At 38.9% G+C, this 16,759-nt stretch overlaps 1 protein-coding gene across 1 annotated transcript in view; it reads left to right on the top strand.

Annotated features, from left to right (window-relative positions):
- hydin (HYDIN axonemal central pair apparatus protein) overlaps positions 1 to 16,759 on the top strand; it is a 1,560,590-nt gene that overhangs the window by 344,238 nt on the left and 1,199,593 nt on the right. Inside the window, exon 14 of the mRNA XM_069900939.1 lies at positions 5,477 to 5,712. Within this exon, the coding sequence (XP_069757040.1) occupies positions 5,477 to 5,712 (236 nt within the window). The remainder of the gene's footprint in view (positions 1 to 5,476; positions 5,713 to 16,759) is intronic.

The following is a 16,759-nucleotide window of genomic DNA, read 5'->3' as shown; positions in this document are numbered from 1 at the left end:
CTGATACTGATAATGTTGATGTTTGAGTTTGTTTGGAAAATCATAAATAAAATATTCAAAGAAAGTTTTAAAAAACTTGGGAATTAGAATTTGAAAGACCCTTATCAGAGAATCTATGGGACAAAATTCGTAAACTGGTGAATACATCTTCAATGTTCATTAATCCAATTCATAGTGGTGCATCGTGTTCACGTGTCCAAAGATAAACTGGCTTGCATCTTTTCTAATATTAACCTTGCTTGTGACAGATGCAAATCTAATATTTGCATCTAAGATGCATCTAAGATCACGTTTTGATCTTGTCCATCCTTAGAAATCTATTGGGAAGAAATTTTTCATATCTTTTCAACTGGTGGAGCTGTGATCTCTTTTTGAGGTTATTGAAGCAGACACAGGAAGTTTTTCTGAACTTGCGCAATGGGTTGTGGCCTTTTCTACATTGTTGGCTAGAAGAGTCATCTTATTCAAATAGAAAGATTCTAGACCTCCAACAGTTTCAATGGTTTTCTCATATTATGTCCTTTTAAAGTTAAGAAAAAAAACTAAATATTGTATATTTGATTCATCAGTGAAATTTGAAGATACATGGCAACCTTTTATGTCTTATTTTCATTTGATATAAATGTTTTTAATGTGATTAGATAAACTCACTCTTTCAGATGAGATATAATCTTATCTTTGTTTTTTGATTCATGGTATGAATCAAAAGCTACAAAATATATGTAACCCTCAGGATAAGCTGCTCAGATGAGTTTTTTTTGGTAAGTTTTCTTTTTTTTAAATAGTGGGTTAGGTGGTTTTTTTCATATATAATATTTTGATGTCTTTTCTGTCTTCACCCAGTGCAGTGGAGGGGGAACATGAGTTTATACTGTTTGAAGTTTTATCTTGATATATATGTGATATTGTATTTTTTGTTTCATTCCCTTTTCTTCATTGCATTTGTTATAAAAACCAATATGGCCCCAGGAGATACATGCAGAGAAGGCTAGGCAATAAGAGTCATGTATCTTGTGGACAGTGCACCCTATTGTGACCATGTGCCAGTGATGGAGGGAATGGATGCTTGGGGGAGTTGATATGATGCTAATCAAGAAGGCTGCTTTGTCTTGTGTGTGTTGAACTTATTGAGTACTGTATATATCCTGGTAAGTCAATAGGATTGTACTATGCTCTTAACTTGTGAATTGTGCTGGTGGCAAGGTACTGGGCTATCAGGAGGAGAATCAGTCATACCCAATCTCGGATTTGTACTATGGACATGGTATTTATGCTGTTGGTCCAGAGGACTTTTCTCATCAATGGGCTTTAACAGATTGATGGTGAGGACTTTGGTGAAGGGTATGCCCTTGAATGTTGAAAGTAGGAGGTGATACATTCGACTGCAGTTGCTGGAGAAAGACAGCGTGGTGCTGCCTGCCAAGTCGCTGGAGATGGCCCAACTGGAGGCTGACAATTTGAAAGGCAGCAGCACCCTTCATGAGGACCTGGGTCCTGGAGCGACGCCACACGCTGCATCGGCTCTGACAGCGGTGGCCTCGGGCGCTAAGGGATTCTTCTTCTGCAGTCAGCAACAGCATCCAAGAACTCAATGTCCAGCTAAAAATTCCATCTGCTCTGGTTGTGGTAAGAAGGGGCACTGTGAAAGTTTGCAGGGCGAGTGGAAGCACTGGGAGGTCCAATGCATGCGCGATCTCTGACAGGCAGACTGAGGTGAGCCCAAAACCCAAACCTCTGGCCTCATGGAACCAGTGTTGTACGCCATGACCTTCCTGCACGGCCGTGCAGCAATAGCAGTGGCATGGGAAAACCCAGCTGCCATCCTGCTGCATTTTGGAACTGGCGCCACCTTCTTCTGATGAGGAGGGAACACAGTCATCTTGCTGCACCATGTAGTCTCTGCCATCTTGCTACCATTCAAATTCTGCACCACCTACAACGGTGGAAGGAGGAGGACGAGGACGGCCATCTTGTCGTGCCTTGCGGCCTCCACCAGCTTGCCAGCGGCATGAGGATCTAAATGGGGGGAGTGACGGGAAACAGTAACGTCTCCAGAGTCTTAGCAGTGATGATGTTTGACTAGAGGATGTACCACACCCACTGAATAATTCCACGATAAAGGTGTGTTTTAATGGGCATAAATAGAAATTCTTGACTGAGAGCTTCATAGAGGCAGAGACAGACCAAAATCTCAATTTCAAAGTGTATCCTCTAATTATCATATTTATTTAGCATCTCATACACAGTCTATAAATATTCAAGAACATTGTATGGTTAATTTATCTTTACAGGAGGGGGATTTCTGTAAGTTCAAACTTTGTATTTATTAATTTATGTGCTCCGGTTTTGCTGGGACTTGACTTCTTGTGCCACTTTAAAAACGTGACCCTGGAGTGTTCTGGTCCTCTCCACCCCATTATGGTTCGGAACAGAGGGTCTCAAAATTCTGATGCCATTTGCTGTCTTTCCTCACTGAATATAGATCCACCTCTCTGTTTCCCAATCTGAGCGCCAATTCCAGACCAATTGCTACAAATAACAGGTGCTACAGTGCAGAGGAATGGGCATTCATCAAGGCTAAGACACAGCGACTGCTCAATGAGAAAATTATCGAGCACAGTACCAGCCCATGGAGAGTACAGGTGGTTGTGGTAAAAGATGAAGAAAAGTCCAGGCTAGTAAATTGACTATAGCCAAACTATTAATTGCGTCACACTCCTGGACATATACCCCCTCTCTCACGTTTTGGACATGGTGAACAAAATTACTCAGTACAAGGTCTATTCGACCATCGACCTTAAAGCTGCTTACCACCAGTTGACAATCCGAGGACTGTCCCTACACCACTTTTGAGGCTAATGGGAGACTCTGTCAGTTCCTGAGGGTCCCATTTGATATCACAAATGGGGTCTCAATCTTCCAGAGACAGATGGACCGAATGGTAGATGAACTTAAGTTGAAAGCCACCTTCCCATAACTCTACAATGTAACCATTTGTGGCCACACTCTGGAGGACCATGACGCTAACCTCCAGAACTTTCTCCACGCAGACAAAGCCCGGAATCTCACTTACAACACCAGTAAGTGTGTGTTCAGGGCTAGACGACTAGCCATCTTGGGCTATGTGGTGGGGAATGGTATCATTGGCCCCAACCCCAACAGGATACACCCCCTGTTGGAAATCCCAATCCTGAGGACCATGAAGGCTTTGAGGAGGTGTCTGGGCTTCTTCTCATATTATGCCCAATGGGCCCCTCAATATGCTGACAAGGACCATCCCCTCCTAAAACACCACTTATTTTTCACTGACAGCTGAAGCTCAAACAGCTTTCAACTACGTTGAAAGGCCACCATGCACGCGGTGGACGAAAATGTACCTTTCCAGGTGGAAAGCAATGCTTCAGATGTAGCCCTGGCTGCAACCCTTAATTAGTTGGGTAGGCTGGTTGCATTATTTTTTCAGAACCCTCCAAGATCACGAGCTTCAGAATCCATCAGTGGAAAAAGAGGCTCAAGCCATTGTAGAGGTCATCAGGCACTGGAGGCACTATCTGGTAGGTAGGAAATTCACCTGCCTCATGGACCAGCAATTTATGGCGTTCATGTTCAACAACACAAAGCTAAAAATGACAAAATCGTTCGATGGAGGCTACGACATAGTCTACTGACCTGGTTCCCTCAATGAGCCTCTAGATGTCCTGTCCAGAGGAAGCTGTGCCTCTGCACACACTGGGCAGTTGCAGTCACTGCACATTGAGCTCTGTCATCCGAGCATCACTTGCATGGCTCATTTTTTCAAGGCACACAATTTACCCTACTCGGTGAGGATGTTTGGGAAATGACCAGGTCCTGCCAGGTCTATGCAGAGTGCAAGCTGCACTTCTACCACCCCAGTTCAGGTGAGCTGTCGCAGGAAGTGGCTCCAGCCATCCCTCAACCAGAGCCAGATCACCCATGGCCCGAGGCCCCAGAACCACAGGAGAGTCAGGAAGCCCAGGGCCAGCTGACACTACGGCACTCTGCCTGCAGTTCCAGACCTCCTACAAGTTGAACTTGTATTTTTTTTTGACTATCTGATGTTGTCTGTTTTCACCTGCAAACTTCATTCAAAAGGAAGGGGTGAATGTAGTGAACTGGGAATTCACTGCTGGTGTGATGCTCTAAGGACGGGCTCCTCCCCTGACTCCACCCCCTGCATATCCCGATATAAACCCGGGACCCCCACCAAAACCCCAGTTCAGTCCACAGTCCATGTGTGCCATTCTTATTGAATAAAAGCATTTTGTTCTCTCTCTGCTCTTGAGTACTCTCAGTTGCGCTACACCCTGTCCAAACATTGCCCACTACCCACTGAAGCGCCTTCTTATCTTGTGCAGAATAATTCCTGTGCCATGCTGAAATACTGTATGTCAGCATATTCTCAATAGTATATCTATAGAAATCCAACAGCGCTCTGGGACTGAGGTGTAACTTCCTCATACTCAGTCATTTGTGTTTCTCTGCCTTTCTTCTTTTGTACATTTTATCTTTTTCTTAAGTACAATGTACAGTAACTGATAAATAGAAATTCTGCCTGGTCTGAAGGAAAAAAGATTCTGAGTTGGTATATAATGTCTGACAATAAATTTGAATTTGAACTTGAACTTGGACTAATGGCTTCTTTCTCCCTACACATTTCTTTAATTATCCGAGTGGCAAGAATCTTTTCAACAATTTTGCAGTCTCACCACATTAATCTCTCTTACCACCAACATTCTGTGTTGTCACCAGAGTGTGATTTTACATTTCGACGTACTGCACAGTAACAGACCCATCCTGCCAATGGTCTAATGCCATCCAAATACCCCAATTAACCTCCAACCCTCATGCATTTTGAAGGGTGAGAGGACATGGAATGTACAAATTTCTTACAGACACTGCAGGATTTGAACCTGGGTTGTTGGTGTTGTAATAGCATTGCGCTAAGCTGTGCTAACTGTGTCTCCCTCCAACCTGTGTGCAGCAAGGCTAAGATGGCATGGACTGTTTTTCAGGGCCATAGGCAAGATTTCTCGGACTGAAGATTTTCTAAATCTGCACTTGGCTAGTCTTTCTAGTTGTCTGCCTGCTGGGAGGGGAATGGATATTAATATCCTACCCTTAAATTCAGCACAAACTTTGTCTCCCTGATGTTTCGATATCAACAAACAATTTTGGAAACCCTGTGTGAGATTTGAAAAGTTTCCATTTAGTGAACTGAAAGAGACCCCATGATGATAATGAGAATGAAATATGGCAACATTGAGAATTGTGTAACAAAAGTGGTGCTTCTTCTATGGTCAAACCGATTAAGATTGTCACCTTTGTAGTTTTATCTTGCAACAAATTTGAGAAATCTGCCAGCTATAAAGAAGTAAATGAATGTTTTATATAAGGTATATGTCAACTAGGTGCATATTCATAATTTTATCAATCTTTGTTTCTCCAAAAATTCCAGGCTTTCCCAGCACTATATCATGTTGCCTAATTAACACTTCCATTGTACCAATGGTATTTAAGTTGCGGGTCCCTGGTGATGGAACTGGAGAAGTCATTCGAACAAGTGTTCATCAGACCTCAGAACACAGAAGAACACTTCCCTGGCCAAACATAGGGTATGGAGGAAAGCCCAAAGAATTCACTATAAACCCTAACCATGGAACCATCAAGGCCCAAGAACAAATGGAGATTCAGGTAATACCATATCTCTTAACTCTCTTGTTTTTGCACCAAATGTAGATGATGAGAATTTTATACGTGATACTTTTTTACATTTGTCAGTCACATGAAAAAAAAAATGGCTGGTGATTTTAATTGTTGTTTGGATCCTATGTTGGATAAATCAACTACATTGGTAAAAAAAACTAAAATGGCTAAAATTACATTGAATGCAATAGATATTTGGTGCAAGTTAAATCCTAAGGAGAGAGATTATTGTTTTTATTCCCATAGACATGATTCTTATTCAAGAATATATTTTTTCTTCTCCACAGTTTCAGAGAAGAATTAATTTTGTTGAATATAAATTAAGAATTTTATCAGATTATTCTCCACTTTCAATGGTATGGAAATATTTTTTTTAAAGATTTGGCAATCTCAGGGTATTAAGAAGATAGAATATGCTTTTGAAGCAGGGAAATTTATCTCTTTTATACAACGAAAGAGAAGTTTAAAATATCTGAAAATACTAGATTTAGTTATTATCAAGTTGAAACTTTTATGTGAAAATTATGGTCAAGAGCCGCAGAGAAGTTAGAATTATTGCTACATTATGGAAATATGAAGAAATTTATTTCTATGATGCATAGGTTCATACAAAAGAAAGCCCAAAAATAAGGTTTTATAATTCAAGACAAAGATGGGAAATAGATTTGAATAAAAAAAATAGATGAATGAGATTGGATTGGGATATGTAGAGAAAATGTGAAAAATACAATAAATGTAAGATATAGAATGGTGCAAGATAATTTTATTCATCAGTTACATTTAACTATAAATTTACAAAATTGAATCAGACTCTTGTAGATTTATCTTTCAAATGTTCCAAGAAATGGGTACATTTTTGCATTATACTTGGCAGTGTTCTAAAGTTAAACCTTTTTGGTTAGAAATGGGTAAATTATTAGAACGAGTAATGGGGATTAAATTCCCACAGGATTCAGTGTTATTTTTATTGTGATATGGTGAATATTGAACCTAAGTTGAAATTGAATATGTTTCAAAAGAAGTTTGTTCAAATTGCTTTAGCAATAACAAGAAAATGTATTGCCATAACTTGGAAGTCTGACATGGATATGGGTATCGAAAGATGGCATGCTGAAGTCTGGAGTTGTATACCACTTGAGAAAATTACATGTAATTTAAGAGACAAATATATATATATATTTGGGAAGATATGGAGCCCTTATTTACAAAATCTGGGTGTTAATATTTCAATGAAGCTCTGACATTCCCTCCTCCTTCAGGTCTCAGTGAGATTTTAAAATAACAAGCACCCCTGTTGAGGGGCTCTTATCCCATTCTTACTCTTTTTCTTTCTTTCTTGTAGGGGGATAGAGGGGAGAGGGGTGGTATATAGTGTCGGGTTATACTTTTCTTTTTCTTTTGCATACCACATGTATTTGCATTGTTTTGAATATCTTTAATTATGTGCTTTTTTGTTTTTTTAAACTAATAAATAAAATGTAAAAAAAAGGAAAGAGGCAGAAGAAAGGAAATTATAGACCAGTTATACTGAAATCAGTGGTTAGGAAGATGTTGGTGTCAATTGTCAAGGATGAGGCCACAGAATACTTGGAGGTCAAAGCTAGCATGGTTTGCTTAAGGGAAAATCTTGTTTAACAAACCTATTGGAATTCTTTGAATAAGTGACAAGCAGGCTAGATAAGGAAGTGTGCATGTTGCTTATATGGATTTTCAGAAGGCCTTTGACAAAATGCCACACCTGAGTCTGGTTAACAAGATAAGAGCCCATGGTTAAATAGGAGGCACTTTTTTTTTAATGATGTACTTTGTTGATTTGGATTATGGAGGCCAGATTTGCAGATGGGATAAAGGTAGTTGGAGGAGCAGGTAGTTTTGTGGAAACAGGGAGGTTGCAGAAGGATTTAGACAGATTAGAAGAATGGGGAGAAAAGTGGTAAATTAAATACAGAGTTGCAAAGTGTATGGTCAGGCACTTTTTAAAAACAAATATATATTTTTCACACTATGAACCATATTAATCAAAATATACCCAAACATTTCCCTCTTGAATATACATAGTGTCATTTTCTCCCCTTTTTCCCCCTCCATTCCCTCCATCCTTCCCACCCCCTCCAAACCCATTAAACGTTCAACATATACAATAAACCCATTAAACAATGTCATCACACAATGAAAATAAACAAGAAAATTGTGTCATCTACTTTTACACACTGGGTCAGTTCATTTAGTCTTCTCATTCTATCATTTTAGGGGTTGGAGGTCTTTGTTGTGTTCCATGTACGGTTCCAAAATTTTGTTCAAATAATGTGAATTTATTTTTTAAATTATATGTTTTTTTTCCAATGGAATACATTTATTCATTTCCATGTACCATTGCTGTACTCTCAGGCTCTCTTCTGATTTCCGAGTTGACATTAAACATTTTTTTGCTACAGCTAAGGCTATCATAATAAATCTTTTTTGCGCTTCATCCAGTTTGAGGCCTAATTCTTATATTACTTAGAAGAAAGATCTCTGGATTTTTTGGTATGTTGCATTTTGTGAATTTATTTAAAACCTGATTTAGATCTTACCAAAACTTGTTCACTTTCTCACATGCCCAAACTGTTGTTCCCATTTCCTTCTTACAGTGAAAACATCTATCTGATACTGTTGGATCCCATTTATTTAACTTTTGGGGCGTGATATATAGCCTGTGTAACCAATTATATTGTATCATGCGTGTTTATTATATTTCTCATAGTTCTGGAGCATAGCTTTTCCCATATTTCATCTTTTATTTTTATGTTTAGATCTTGTTCTCACTTTTGTTTGGGTTTATAGCTTATTTCATCATTTTCTTTCTCTTGCAGCTTGATGTACATGTTTGTTATAAATCTTTTAATTATCGTTGTGTCTGTAATCACATATTCAAAGCTGCTTCCTTCTGGTAATCTCAGTCTGTTTCCCAATTTGTCCTTTAAGTAGGTTTTCATTTGGTGGTATGCAAACATTGTACCATGAGTTATTCTATATTTGTTATTCATTTGTTTAAATGATAATAAATTATTTCCCCAAAAACAATTTTCTATTCTTTTAATCCCTTTTCTCTCCTGTTCTCTAAAGGAAAGGTTATCTATTATGAAAGGGATTAGTTGATTTTGCGTCAATAATAATTTTGGTAGTTGGTAATTTGTTCTTTTCCTTTCTACGTGAATCTTCTTCCAAATGTTGAGCAGATGGTGCTGTACTGGTGAACTTCTATATTGCACCAATTTTTCAACCTACTTATAAAGTATATGTTCTGGTACCTTCTCCCCTATTTTATCTAGTTCTATCCTGGTCCAATCTGCTTTTTCCCTTGTTTGATAAAAATCTGATAGATATCTTAATTATGCTGCTCTATAATAATTTTTAAAGTTTTGTAGCTGCAAACCACCTTGTTTGTACCATTCTGTTAATTTATCTAGCGCTATCCTCGGTTTCCCCCCTTTCTATAAGAATTTCCTTACTATTTTCTTTACTTCATTGAAGAATCTCTCTGTTAAGGGAATTGGTAATGATTGAAATAGGTATTGTATCCTTGGGAAGATATTCATTTTAATGCAATTTACCCTTCCTATCAGTGTTAGTGGCAAATCTTTCCAGTGTTCTAAGTCATCTTGTAGTTTCTTCATTAATGGCTGATAATTTAATTTGTATAGATGGCCTAGATTATTATCTAGTCTAAAACCTAGGTATCGGATTGCTTGTGTTTGCCATTTAAATGGTGAATCTTTTTTAAACTTTGTGTAATCCGCATTATTCATTGGCATCGCTTCACTTTTATTTGTGTTGATCTTGTACCCTGATATTTCTCCATATTCCTTCAATTTCTTATGTAATTCCTTTATTGATAATTCTGGTTCTGTTAAGTATACTATGATGTCACCTGTAAATAGATTGATTTTATATTCCTTCTCTTTTATTTTTATCCCCTTTATTTTATTTTTTGTTCTTATCAGCTCTGCCAATGATTCTGTTGCTAAAGCGAACAGTGAGGGAGATAGTGGACATCCCTGCCTAGTTGACTTGCTTAATTTAAATTGATTCGATATATAACATTTGCCATTGGACGCTTATATAATGCTTTAATCCAATTAATATATTTCTCTGGTAGGTTGAACCTCTGTAATACTTTGAATAAATAATTCCATTCTACCCTGTCAAAGGCTTTCTCTGTGTCTAAAGCAACAGGCACTGTTGGCGTCTTATTTCCTTGTACTGCATGGATTAAGTTAATGAACTTATGGACATTGTCCGTTGTTTGTCTTTTCTTAATAAATCCAGTTTGATCTAGTTTTACTATTTTTGGTACACATCAGCCAATCTGTTTGCTAATAGTTTTGCTATTATCTTATAATCTGAGTTAAGTAGAGATAATGGTCGATACGATGCTGGTGTTAGTGGATCTTTCCCCGTCTTTTGTATTACTGTAATTATAGCTGTTTTACATGAATCTGGCAAGTTTTGTGTTTCTTCTATTTGGTTCATTACTTCTAGGAGAGGAGGAATTAGTAACTCTTTAAATGTTTTATAGAATTCTATTGGGAGTCTGTCCTCCCCAGGCGTTTTATTGTTCGGTAGCTTTTTTTTAATATATCTTGTATTTCCTCTATTTCAAATGGCTTTATCTATTTGTTTTGCTCCTCTTCTTGCAATTTTGTAAGTTCAATTTTAGCTAGAAACTCATCTATTTTGTCTTCTTTCCCTTCATTCTCAGTTCGGTATAATTGCTCGTAGAATTCCTTAAAGTTTTCATTGATCTCTGTTGGGTCACATGTAATTTGTTTGTCCTTTTTCCTTGATGCCAATACTGTTCTTTTAGCTTGTTCTGTTTTAAGCTGTCAAGCAAGTATTTTGTGCGTTTTTTCTCCTAGCTCACAATTCTTCTGCTTTATTTTCATTATGTTCTTCTCCACCTTATACATTTGTCTTTCCTTGTTGCTAGTTCTTTTTCTGTACTTACTATTTCCATTTCCAGCTGTTCTATTTCCCGATTGTAGTCCTTTTCATCTTAGTTACATAACTTATTATCTGCCCTCTGATGAAGGTTTTCATTGCATCCCATAATATAAATTTGTCTTTCACTGATTCCGTATTTATTTCAAAGTACATTTTAATTTGGCGCTCAATAAATTCTTTAAAATCCTGTCTTTTAAGTAGCTTGGAGTTTAATCTCCATCTATATGTTCTTGGTAGGATTTCTTCAGTTCTATTGCTAATAACAGGGGTGAGTGATTAGATAACAGTCTAGCTTTTTATTCCATTTTCCTAACTCTCCCTTGGATATGGGCTGACAACAGGAACAGGTCAATCCTTGAGTATGTTTTATGTCTACTCGAATAATATGAGTATTCGTTCTCCTGGGTGTTGTCTCCTCCATATATTCAAAAGTTGCATTTCCTGCATTGATTTAACCATAAATTTGGCTACTTTGTTCTTTCTGCTTGTATTTTGTCCAGTTTTATCCATCTTTGAATTCAAATTAAGGTTAAAGTTCCCGCCTATCATTATATTCCCCTGCGTATCTACAATCTTGCATAAACTTTTGATCCTCTTCATTAGGTGCTTATATATTGACCAAATTCCAGAGTTCTGAATATATCTGACATTTTATCATTATATATCTCCCTGCTGGATCTATTATTTCCTCCTCTATTTTGATTGGTACACTTTTATTGATTAATATAGCTACACCTCTGGCTTTTGAGTTATATGATGCTGCCGTTACGTGCCCTAACCAGTCTCTCCTTAATTTATTGTGTTCCACTTCAGTTAGATGCATTTCCTGCACGAATTCTATATCTATTTTTTTTCTGTAGATTTAATAGCTTCTTCCTTTTGATTTAGTTATGTATTCCATTAATATTTATAGCCATATAGTTCAACACTTTTAAAACATAAAATACTTCAACCACTCCCACATCTAAATTCCCTTAACCCCAAGCATCCCCCCTCTCTGAGTCGCCCCTTGTCCCAACCACAACTTGCCTCTCCATTCAGACTGGGTACCCATTCACAAGTGTCAACTGATTTCGCAGTGACAGTTATTCTCTCCCACCCAACCCCCTCCAGAAAACAAAGCTCCCCCTCTTTTCTTCTCTTTTTCATTTTCTTTTTTTACCCCTCTTTTTTCTTCCCCTTCTCCCTTACTTCCCTTTTCTTCCCTCCTTTAGTTCTTATAGATTATTTTTACATCATTATTTGTAGTCTGTCATCATTCTTTGTTCTTGTTACATCTCTTCATCTCTCTTTCTGATTTGCAGGCATTCTGCAAATTCTCGTGCTTTCTCCAGATCTGAGAACAGTCTGTTTTGCTCCCCCGGGATAACTATTTTAAGCACCACTGGATATCTTAACATAAATTTATAGCCTTTCTTCCATAGGATCGATTTTGCTGCATTAAACTCCTTCCTCTTCTTTAGGAGCTCAAAACTTATGTCTGGGTAGAAAAAAATTTTTTGACCTTTGTATTCCAGTGGTTTTTTGTCTTCTCTAAGTTTCTTCATTGCCTTCTCCAATATATTTTTTCTTGTCGTGTATCTCAGAAATTTTAGTAAAAAGGATCTTGGTTTTTGTTGTGACTGTGGTTTTGGGGCTAATGTTCTGTGTGCCCTTTCTATTTCCATTCCTTCCTGCATTTCTGGCATTCACAGGACTTTTGGGATTCATTCTTTTATAGATTCTTTCATATCTTTGCCTTCTTCATCTTCCTTAAGGCCCACTATCTTTACATTGTTTCTCCTACTATCTTCTTCTTTGGCTTCCTAGAAGATTTAAGGAGGGGGTAAATGTCCACGTCAGCTGCAGGCTCGTTTGTGGCTGACAAGTCCGATGCGGGACAGGCAGATACGGTTGCAGCGGTTGCAGGGGAAAATTGGTTGGTTGGGGTTGGGTGTTGGGTTTTTCCTCCTTTGCCTTTTGTCAGTGAGGTGGGCTCTGCGGTCTTCTTCAAAGGAGGTTGCTGCCCGCCAAACTGTGAAGCGCCAAGATGCACGGTTTGAGGTGATATCAGCCCACTGGCGGTGGTCAATGTGGCAGGCACCAAGAGATTTCTTTAGGCAGTCCTTGTACCTTTTCTTTGGTGCACCTCTGTCACGGTGGCCAGTGGAGAGTTCGCCATATAACACGATGTTGGGAAGGCGATGGTCCTCCATTCTGGAGACGTGACCAACCCAGTGCAGCTGGATCTTCAGCAGCGTGGACTCGATGCTGTCGACCTCTGCCATCTCGAGTACTTCGACGTTAGGGATGAAAGCGCTCCAATGAATGTTGAGGATGGAGCGGAGACAACGCTGGTGGAAGCGTTCTAGGAGCCGTAGGTGATGCCGGTAGAGGACCCATGATTCGGAGCCGAACAGGAGTGTGGGTATGACAACGGCTCTGTATACGCTTATCTTTGTGAGGTTTTTCAGTTGGTTGTTTTTCCAGACTCTTTTGTGTAGTCTTCCAAAGGCGCTATTTGCCTTGGCGAGTCTGTTGTCTATCTCATTGTTGATCCTTGCATCTGATGAAATGGTGCAGCCGAGATAGGTAAACTGGTTGACCGTTTTGAGTTTTGTGTGCCCGATGGAGATGTGGGGGGGCTGGTAGTCATGGTGGGGAGCTGGCTGATGGAGGACCTCAGTTTTCTTCAGGCTGACTTCCAGGCCAAACATTTTGGCAGTTTCCGCAAAACAGGACGTCAAGCGCTGAAGAGCTGGCTCTGAATGGGCAACTAAAGCAGCATCGTCTGCAAAGAGTAGTTCACGGACAGGTTTCTCTTGTGTCTTGGTGTGAGCTTGCAGGCGCCTCAGATTGAAGAGACTGCCATCCGTGCGGTACCGGATGTAAACAGCGTCTTCATTGTTGAGGTCTTTCATGGCTTGGTTCAGCATCATGCTGAAGAAGATTGAAAAGAGGGTTGGTGCGAGAACACAGCCTTGCTTCACGCCATTGTTAATGGAGAAGGGTTCAGAGAGCTCATTGCTGTATCTGACCCGACCTTGTTGGTTTTCGTGCAGTTGGATAATCATGTTGAGGAACTTTGGGGGACATCCGATGCGCTCTAGTATTTGCCAAAGCCCTTTCCTGCTCACGGTGTCGAAGGCTTTGGTGAGGTCAACAAAGGTGATGTAGAGTCCTTTGTTTTGTTCTCTGCACTTTTCTTGGAGCTGTCTGAGGGCAAAGACCATGTCAGTAGTTCCTCTGTTAGCGCGAAAGCTGCACTGTGATTCTGGGAGAATATTCTCGGCGACACTAGGTATTATTCTATTTAGGAGAATCCTAGCGAAGATTTCTCCTACTATAGTTTTCCATTATATCCATCTTCTGAGCGAACAACTCCTGTGTTTCTTTAACTTTTTTGTCTCTTTTTCTTTCAATTTTCTTTTGAAGTCGTTCACTTCCGTTTGTACTGCCATTACACGTTCTTCCACATTTTCTAATCCTTTCCCTACATCTGTTATGACCAGCTCTATTCTACTCACTTTTTCTTCTGTACTTTTCATTTCATTAAATTGTAGTGTCAACCATTCTTTTCATGCTTTCATTTGTTCTTGAAATTTTTTAAAATCTTTGTACTGTCCATTCATTTTACCTCCTATTCCTCTGTGCAGAGTTTCTTCTTCTTCTTCTTCTTCTTCTTCTGCTCTGCTTCTGCTGCTGCTACTGTGCTCTTAGGTTTGTGTCTTCTATTTATCTTCCTTGTATCGGTGTCTCTTCTGGCTTTCTTGTTGAGCTGCTTGTCTCAGTTTGCAGGATTTTTTTTTCATGGTTTCTTGATGTTAGTCCCCTTCTTCTGGGCTGGTTATCTGTTGTGTCTCTTGTTTCCTTTTTTCTTTCTCACCTCCTTTACCGTTGCTTTCTTTATCTTCCAGCTGGGAGCCTTGCTGTCGGGCATCTCTCAGCTGTTCCTGCTGTGCAGTTTCACTCCACAGCTGGTCCCCCCTCCCGTCGGTGTTCTCCTTGTCGTGCACATCATGCATGCACGATTCCTCACACATGTGCAGTTGCGCACCTCTGCTTGGCTCAGTGAGCCATCTTTGCAGTCCCGCAGTTGGTGGGTCGCGACCCTGCGGAGTCTCCACTAACCTCGGGGAGCGGGCACCTGTTTCCATGGCGGGTCCCTGCTTTTTCGTCCAGGTAAGGCCTTCACCTTTCCTTTCCGGCATCTTTCCTTCTTTTTTTCCCATTGTTTTTGGTTTTTCTTTCTTAGGTGCCATTTTCTCCACACCTTTATTTTTTATTTGTTGTGATTTGTGTGTCTGGGGCTTTGCTTTTTCTTCACTTATTTTCTTCTTTTTTGGAAAGGGCTGGTATTCTCCTATAGACCACTACTCCATCACGTGACTCCTCCCATTGTCAGGCACTTTGATGGAAAAATACACTGGCAGACTATTTTCTAAATGGGGAATGGAGAGTTTTTATGCAGGACAGGCTGAAGGTAAAACTGCCAGTTGAGTCGATGGTGAAGAAGGCAAATGGAATGCTGTATTCAAGAGGAAAACAATGGACAAGCAGGGATGTGATGTTAAGGCACTGCTATTTGGAGCAGTTTTGGGCTCCTTATTTAAGAAGCATGTGTTGACATTGGAGAGGGTTCAAAGGAGATTCACAAGGATGATTCTGGGAATGAAAGGATTATGGTATGAGGAACATTTGACAGCCCTTGGCCTGTACTCATTGGAATTTAGGAGAATTATGGGGGGGGGGGAATCTCATTGAAACATTTTAAATGTTGAAAGGTTGTTTCTCAAGGTGGGAGAGTCAAGAAAACAGAAATGGATAAGAAGGGAAGGTGGTGATGAGGAAATGGAAAGGAAAGATAAACAAAGTATGAAATGGCCATGTTAAACTCTATGACTTTAAATATTAACGGAATACATAACCAAATCAAAAGGAAGAAGCTGTTAAATTTACTGAAGAAAGAAAAAATTGATATAGCATTCGTGCAAGAAGTGAAACACAAGAAACACTGAAGTGAAACACAAGAAATTAAAGAGAGATTGGATAGGGCATGTAACACCAGCATCATATAATTCAAAAGCCAGAGGAGTAGCTATATTAATCAATAAAAATATACCAATCAAAATAGAAGAGGAAATAATAGATCCAGCAGGGAGGTACGTAATGATAAAATGTCAGATATATTCAGAATTTTGGAATTTACTCAATGTATACGCACCTAATGAAGAAGATCAAAAATTTATGCAAGATATCTTTTTGAAGATCGCAGATACTCAAGGGAATATACTAATAGGAGGGGATTTAAACCTTAATTTGGATTCAAACATGGATAAAACTGGAAAAAAGACTAACAGAAAGAACAAAGTAACCAAATTTATAATTAAATCGATGCAGGAAATGCAACCTTTGGATATATGGAGGAAACAACACCCAAAGGAAAAGGAATATTCATATTATTCAGGTAGACATAAAACATACTCAAGGATAGACCTATTCCTGTTATCAGCCCACATTCAAGGAAGAGTTAAGAAAATGAAATATAAAACTAGATTGTTATCGGATCACTCACCCCTGTTATTGGCAATAGAGCTCAAGGACATCCCACCGAGAATGTATAGATGGAGATTAAATTCCATGCTACTTAAAAGACAGGAGTTTAGAGAATTCATTGAGGGCCAAATTAAAATGTACTTTGAAATAAATAAGGAATCAGTGAAAGATTAATTTATATTATGGGATGCAATGAAAGCCTTCATCAGAGGGCAGATAATAAGTTATGTAACTAAGATGAAGAAGGACTACAATCGGGAAATAGAGCAGTTGGAAAGGGAAATAACAAATACAGAAAAAGAATTAGCAATAAAGGAAGATACAACTAAAAGAAGAGAATTGACAGACAAAAAAATAAAATATGAAACACTACAAACATATAAGGTGGAGAAGAACATAATGAAATCAAAACAGAAATATTATGAACTCGGAGAAAAAACACACAAAATACTAGCGTGGCAGCTTAAAGACAGAACAAACTAAAAGAACGGTATTGGCATCAAGGAAAAAGGACAAA

This window comes from Narcine bancroftii, chromosome 10 (assembly GCF_036971445.1).
Source record: "Narcine bancroftii isolate sNarBan1 chromosome 10, sNarBan1.hap1, whole genome shotgun sequence".
Classification (NCBI taxonomy): domain Eukaryota; kingdom Metazoa; phylum Chordata; class Chondrichthyes; order Torpediniformes; family Narcinidae; genus Narcine; species Narcine bancroftii.
The sequence above is the reverse complement of the archived record's forward strand: the minus strand, read 5'-3'. Positions and strand labels throughout refer to the sequence as shown.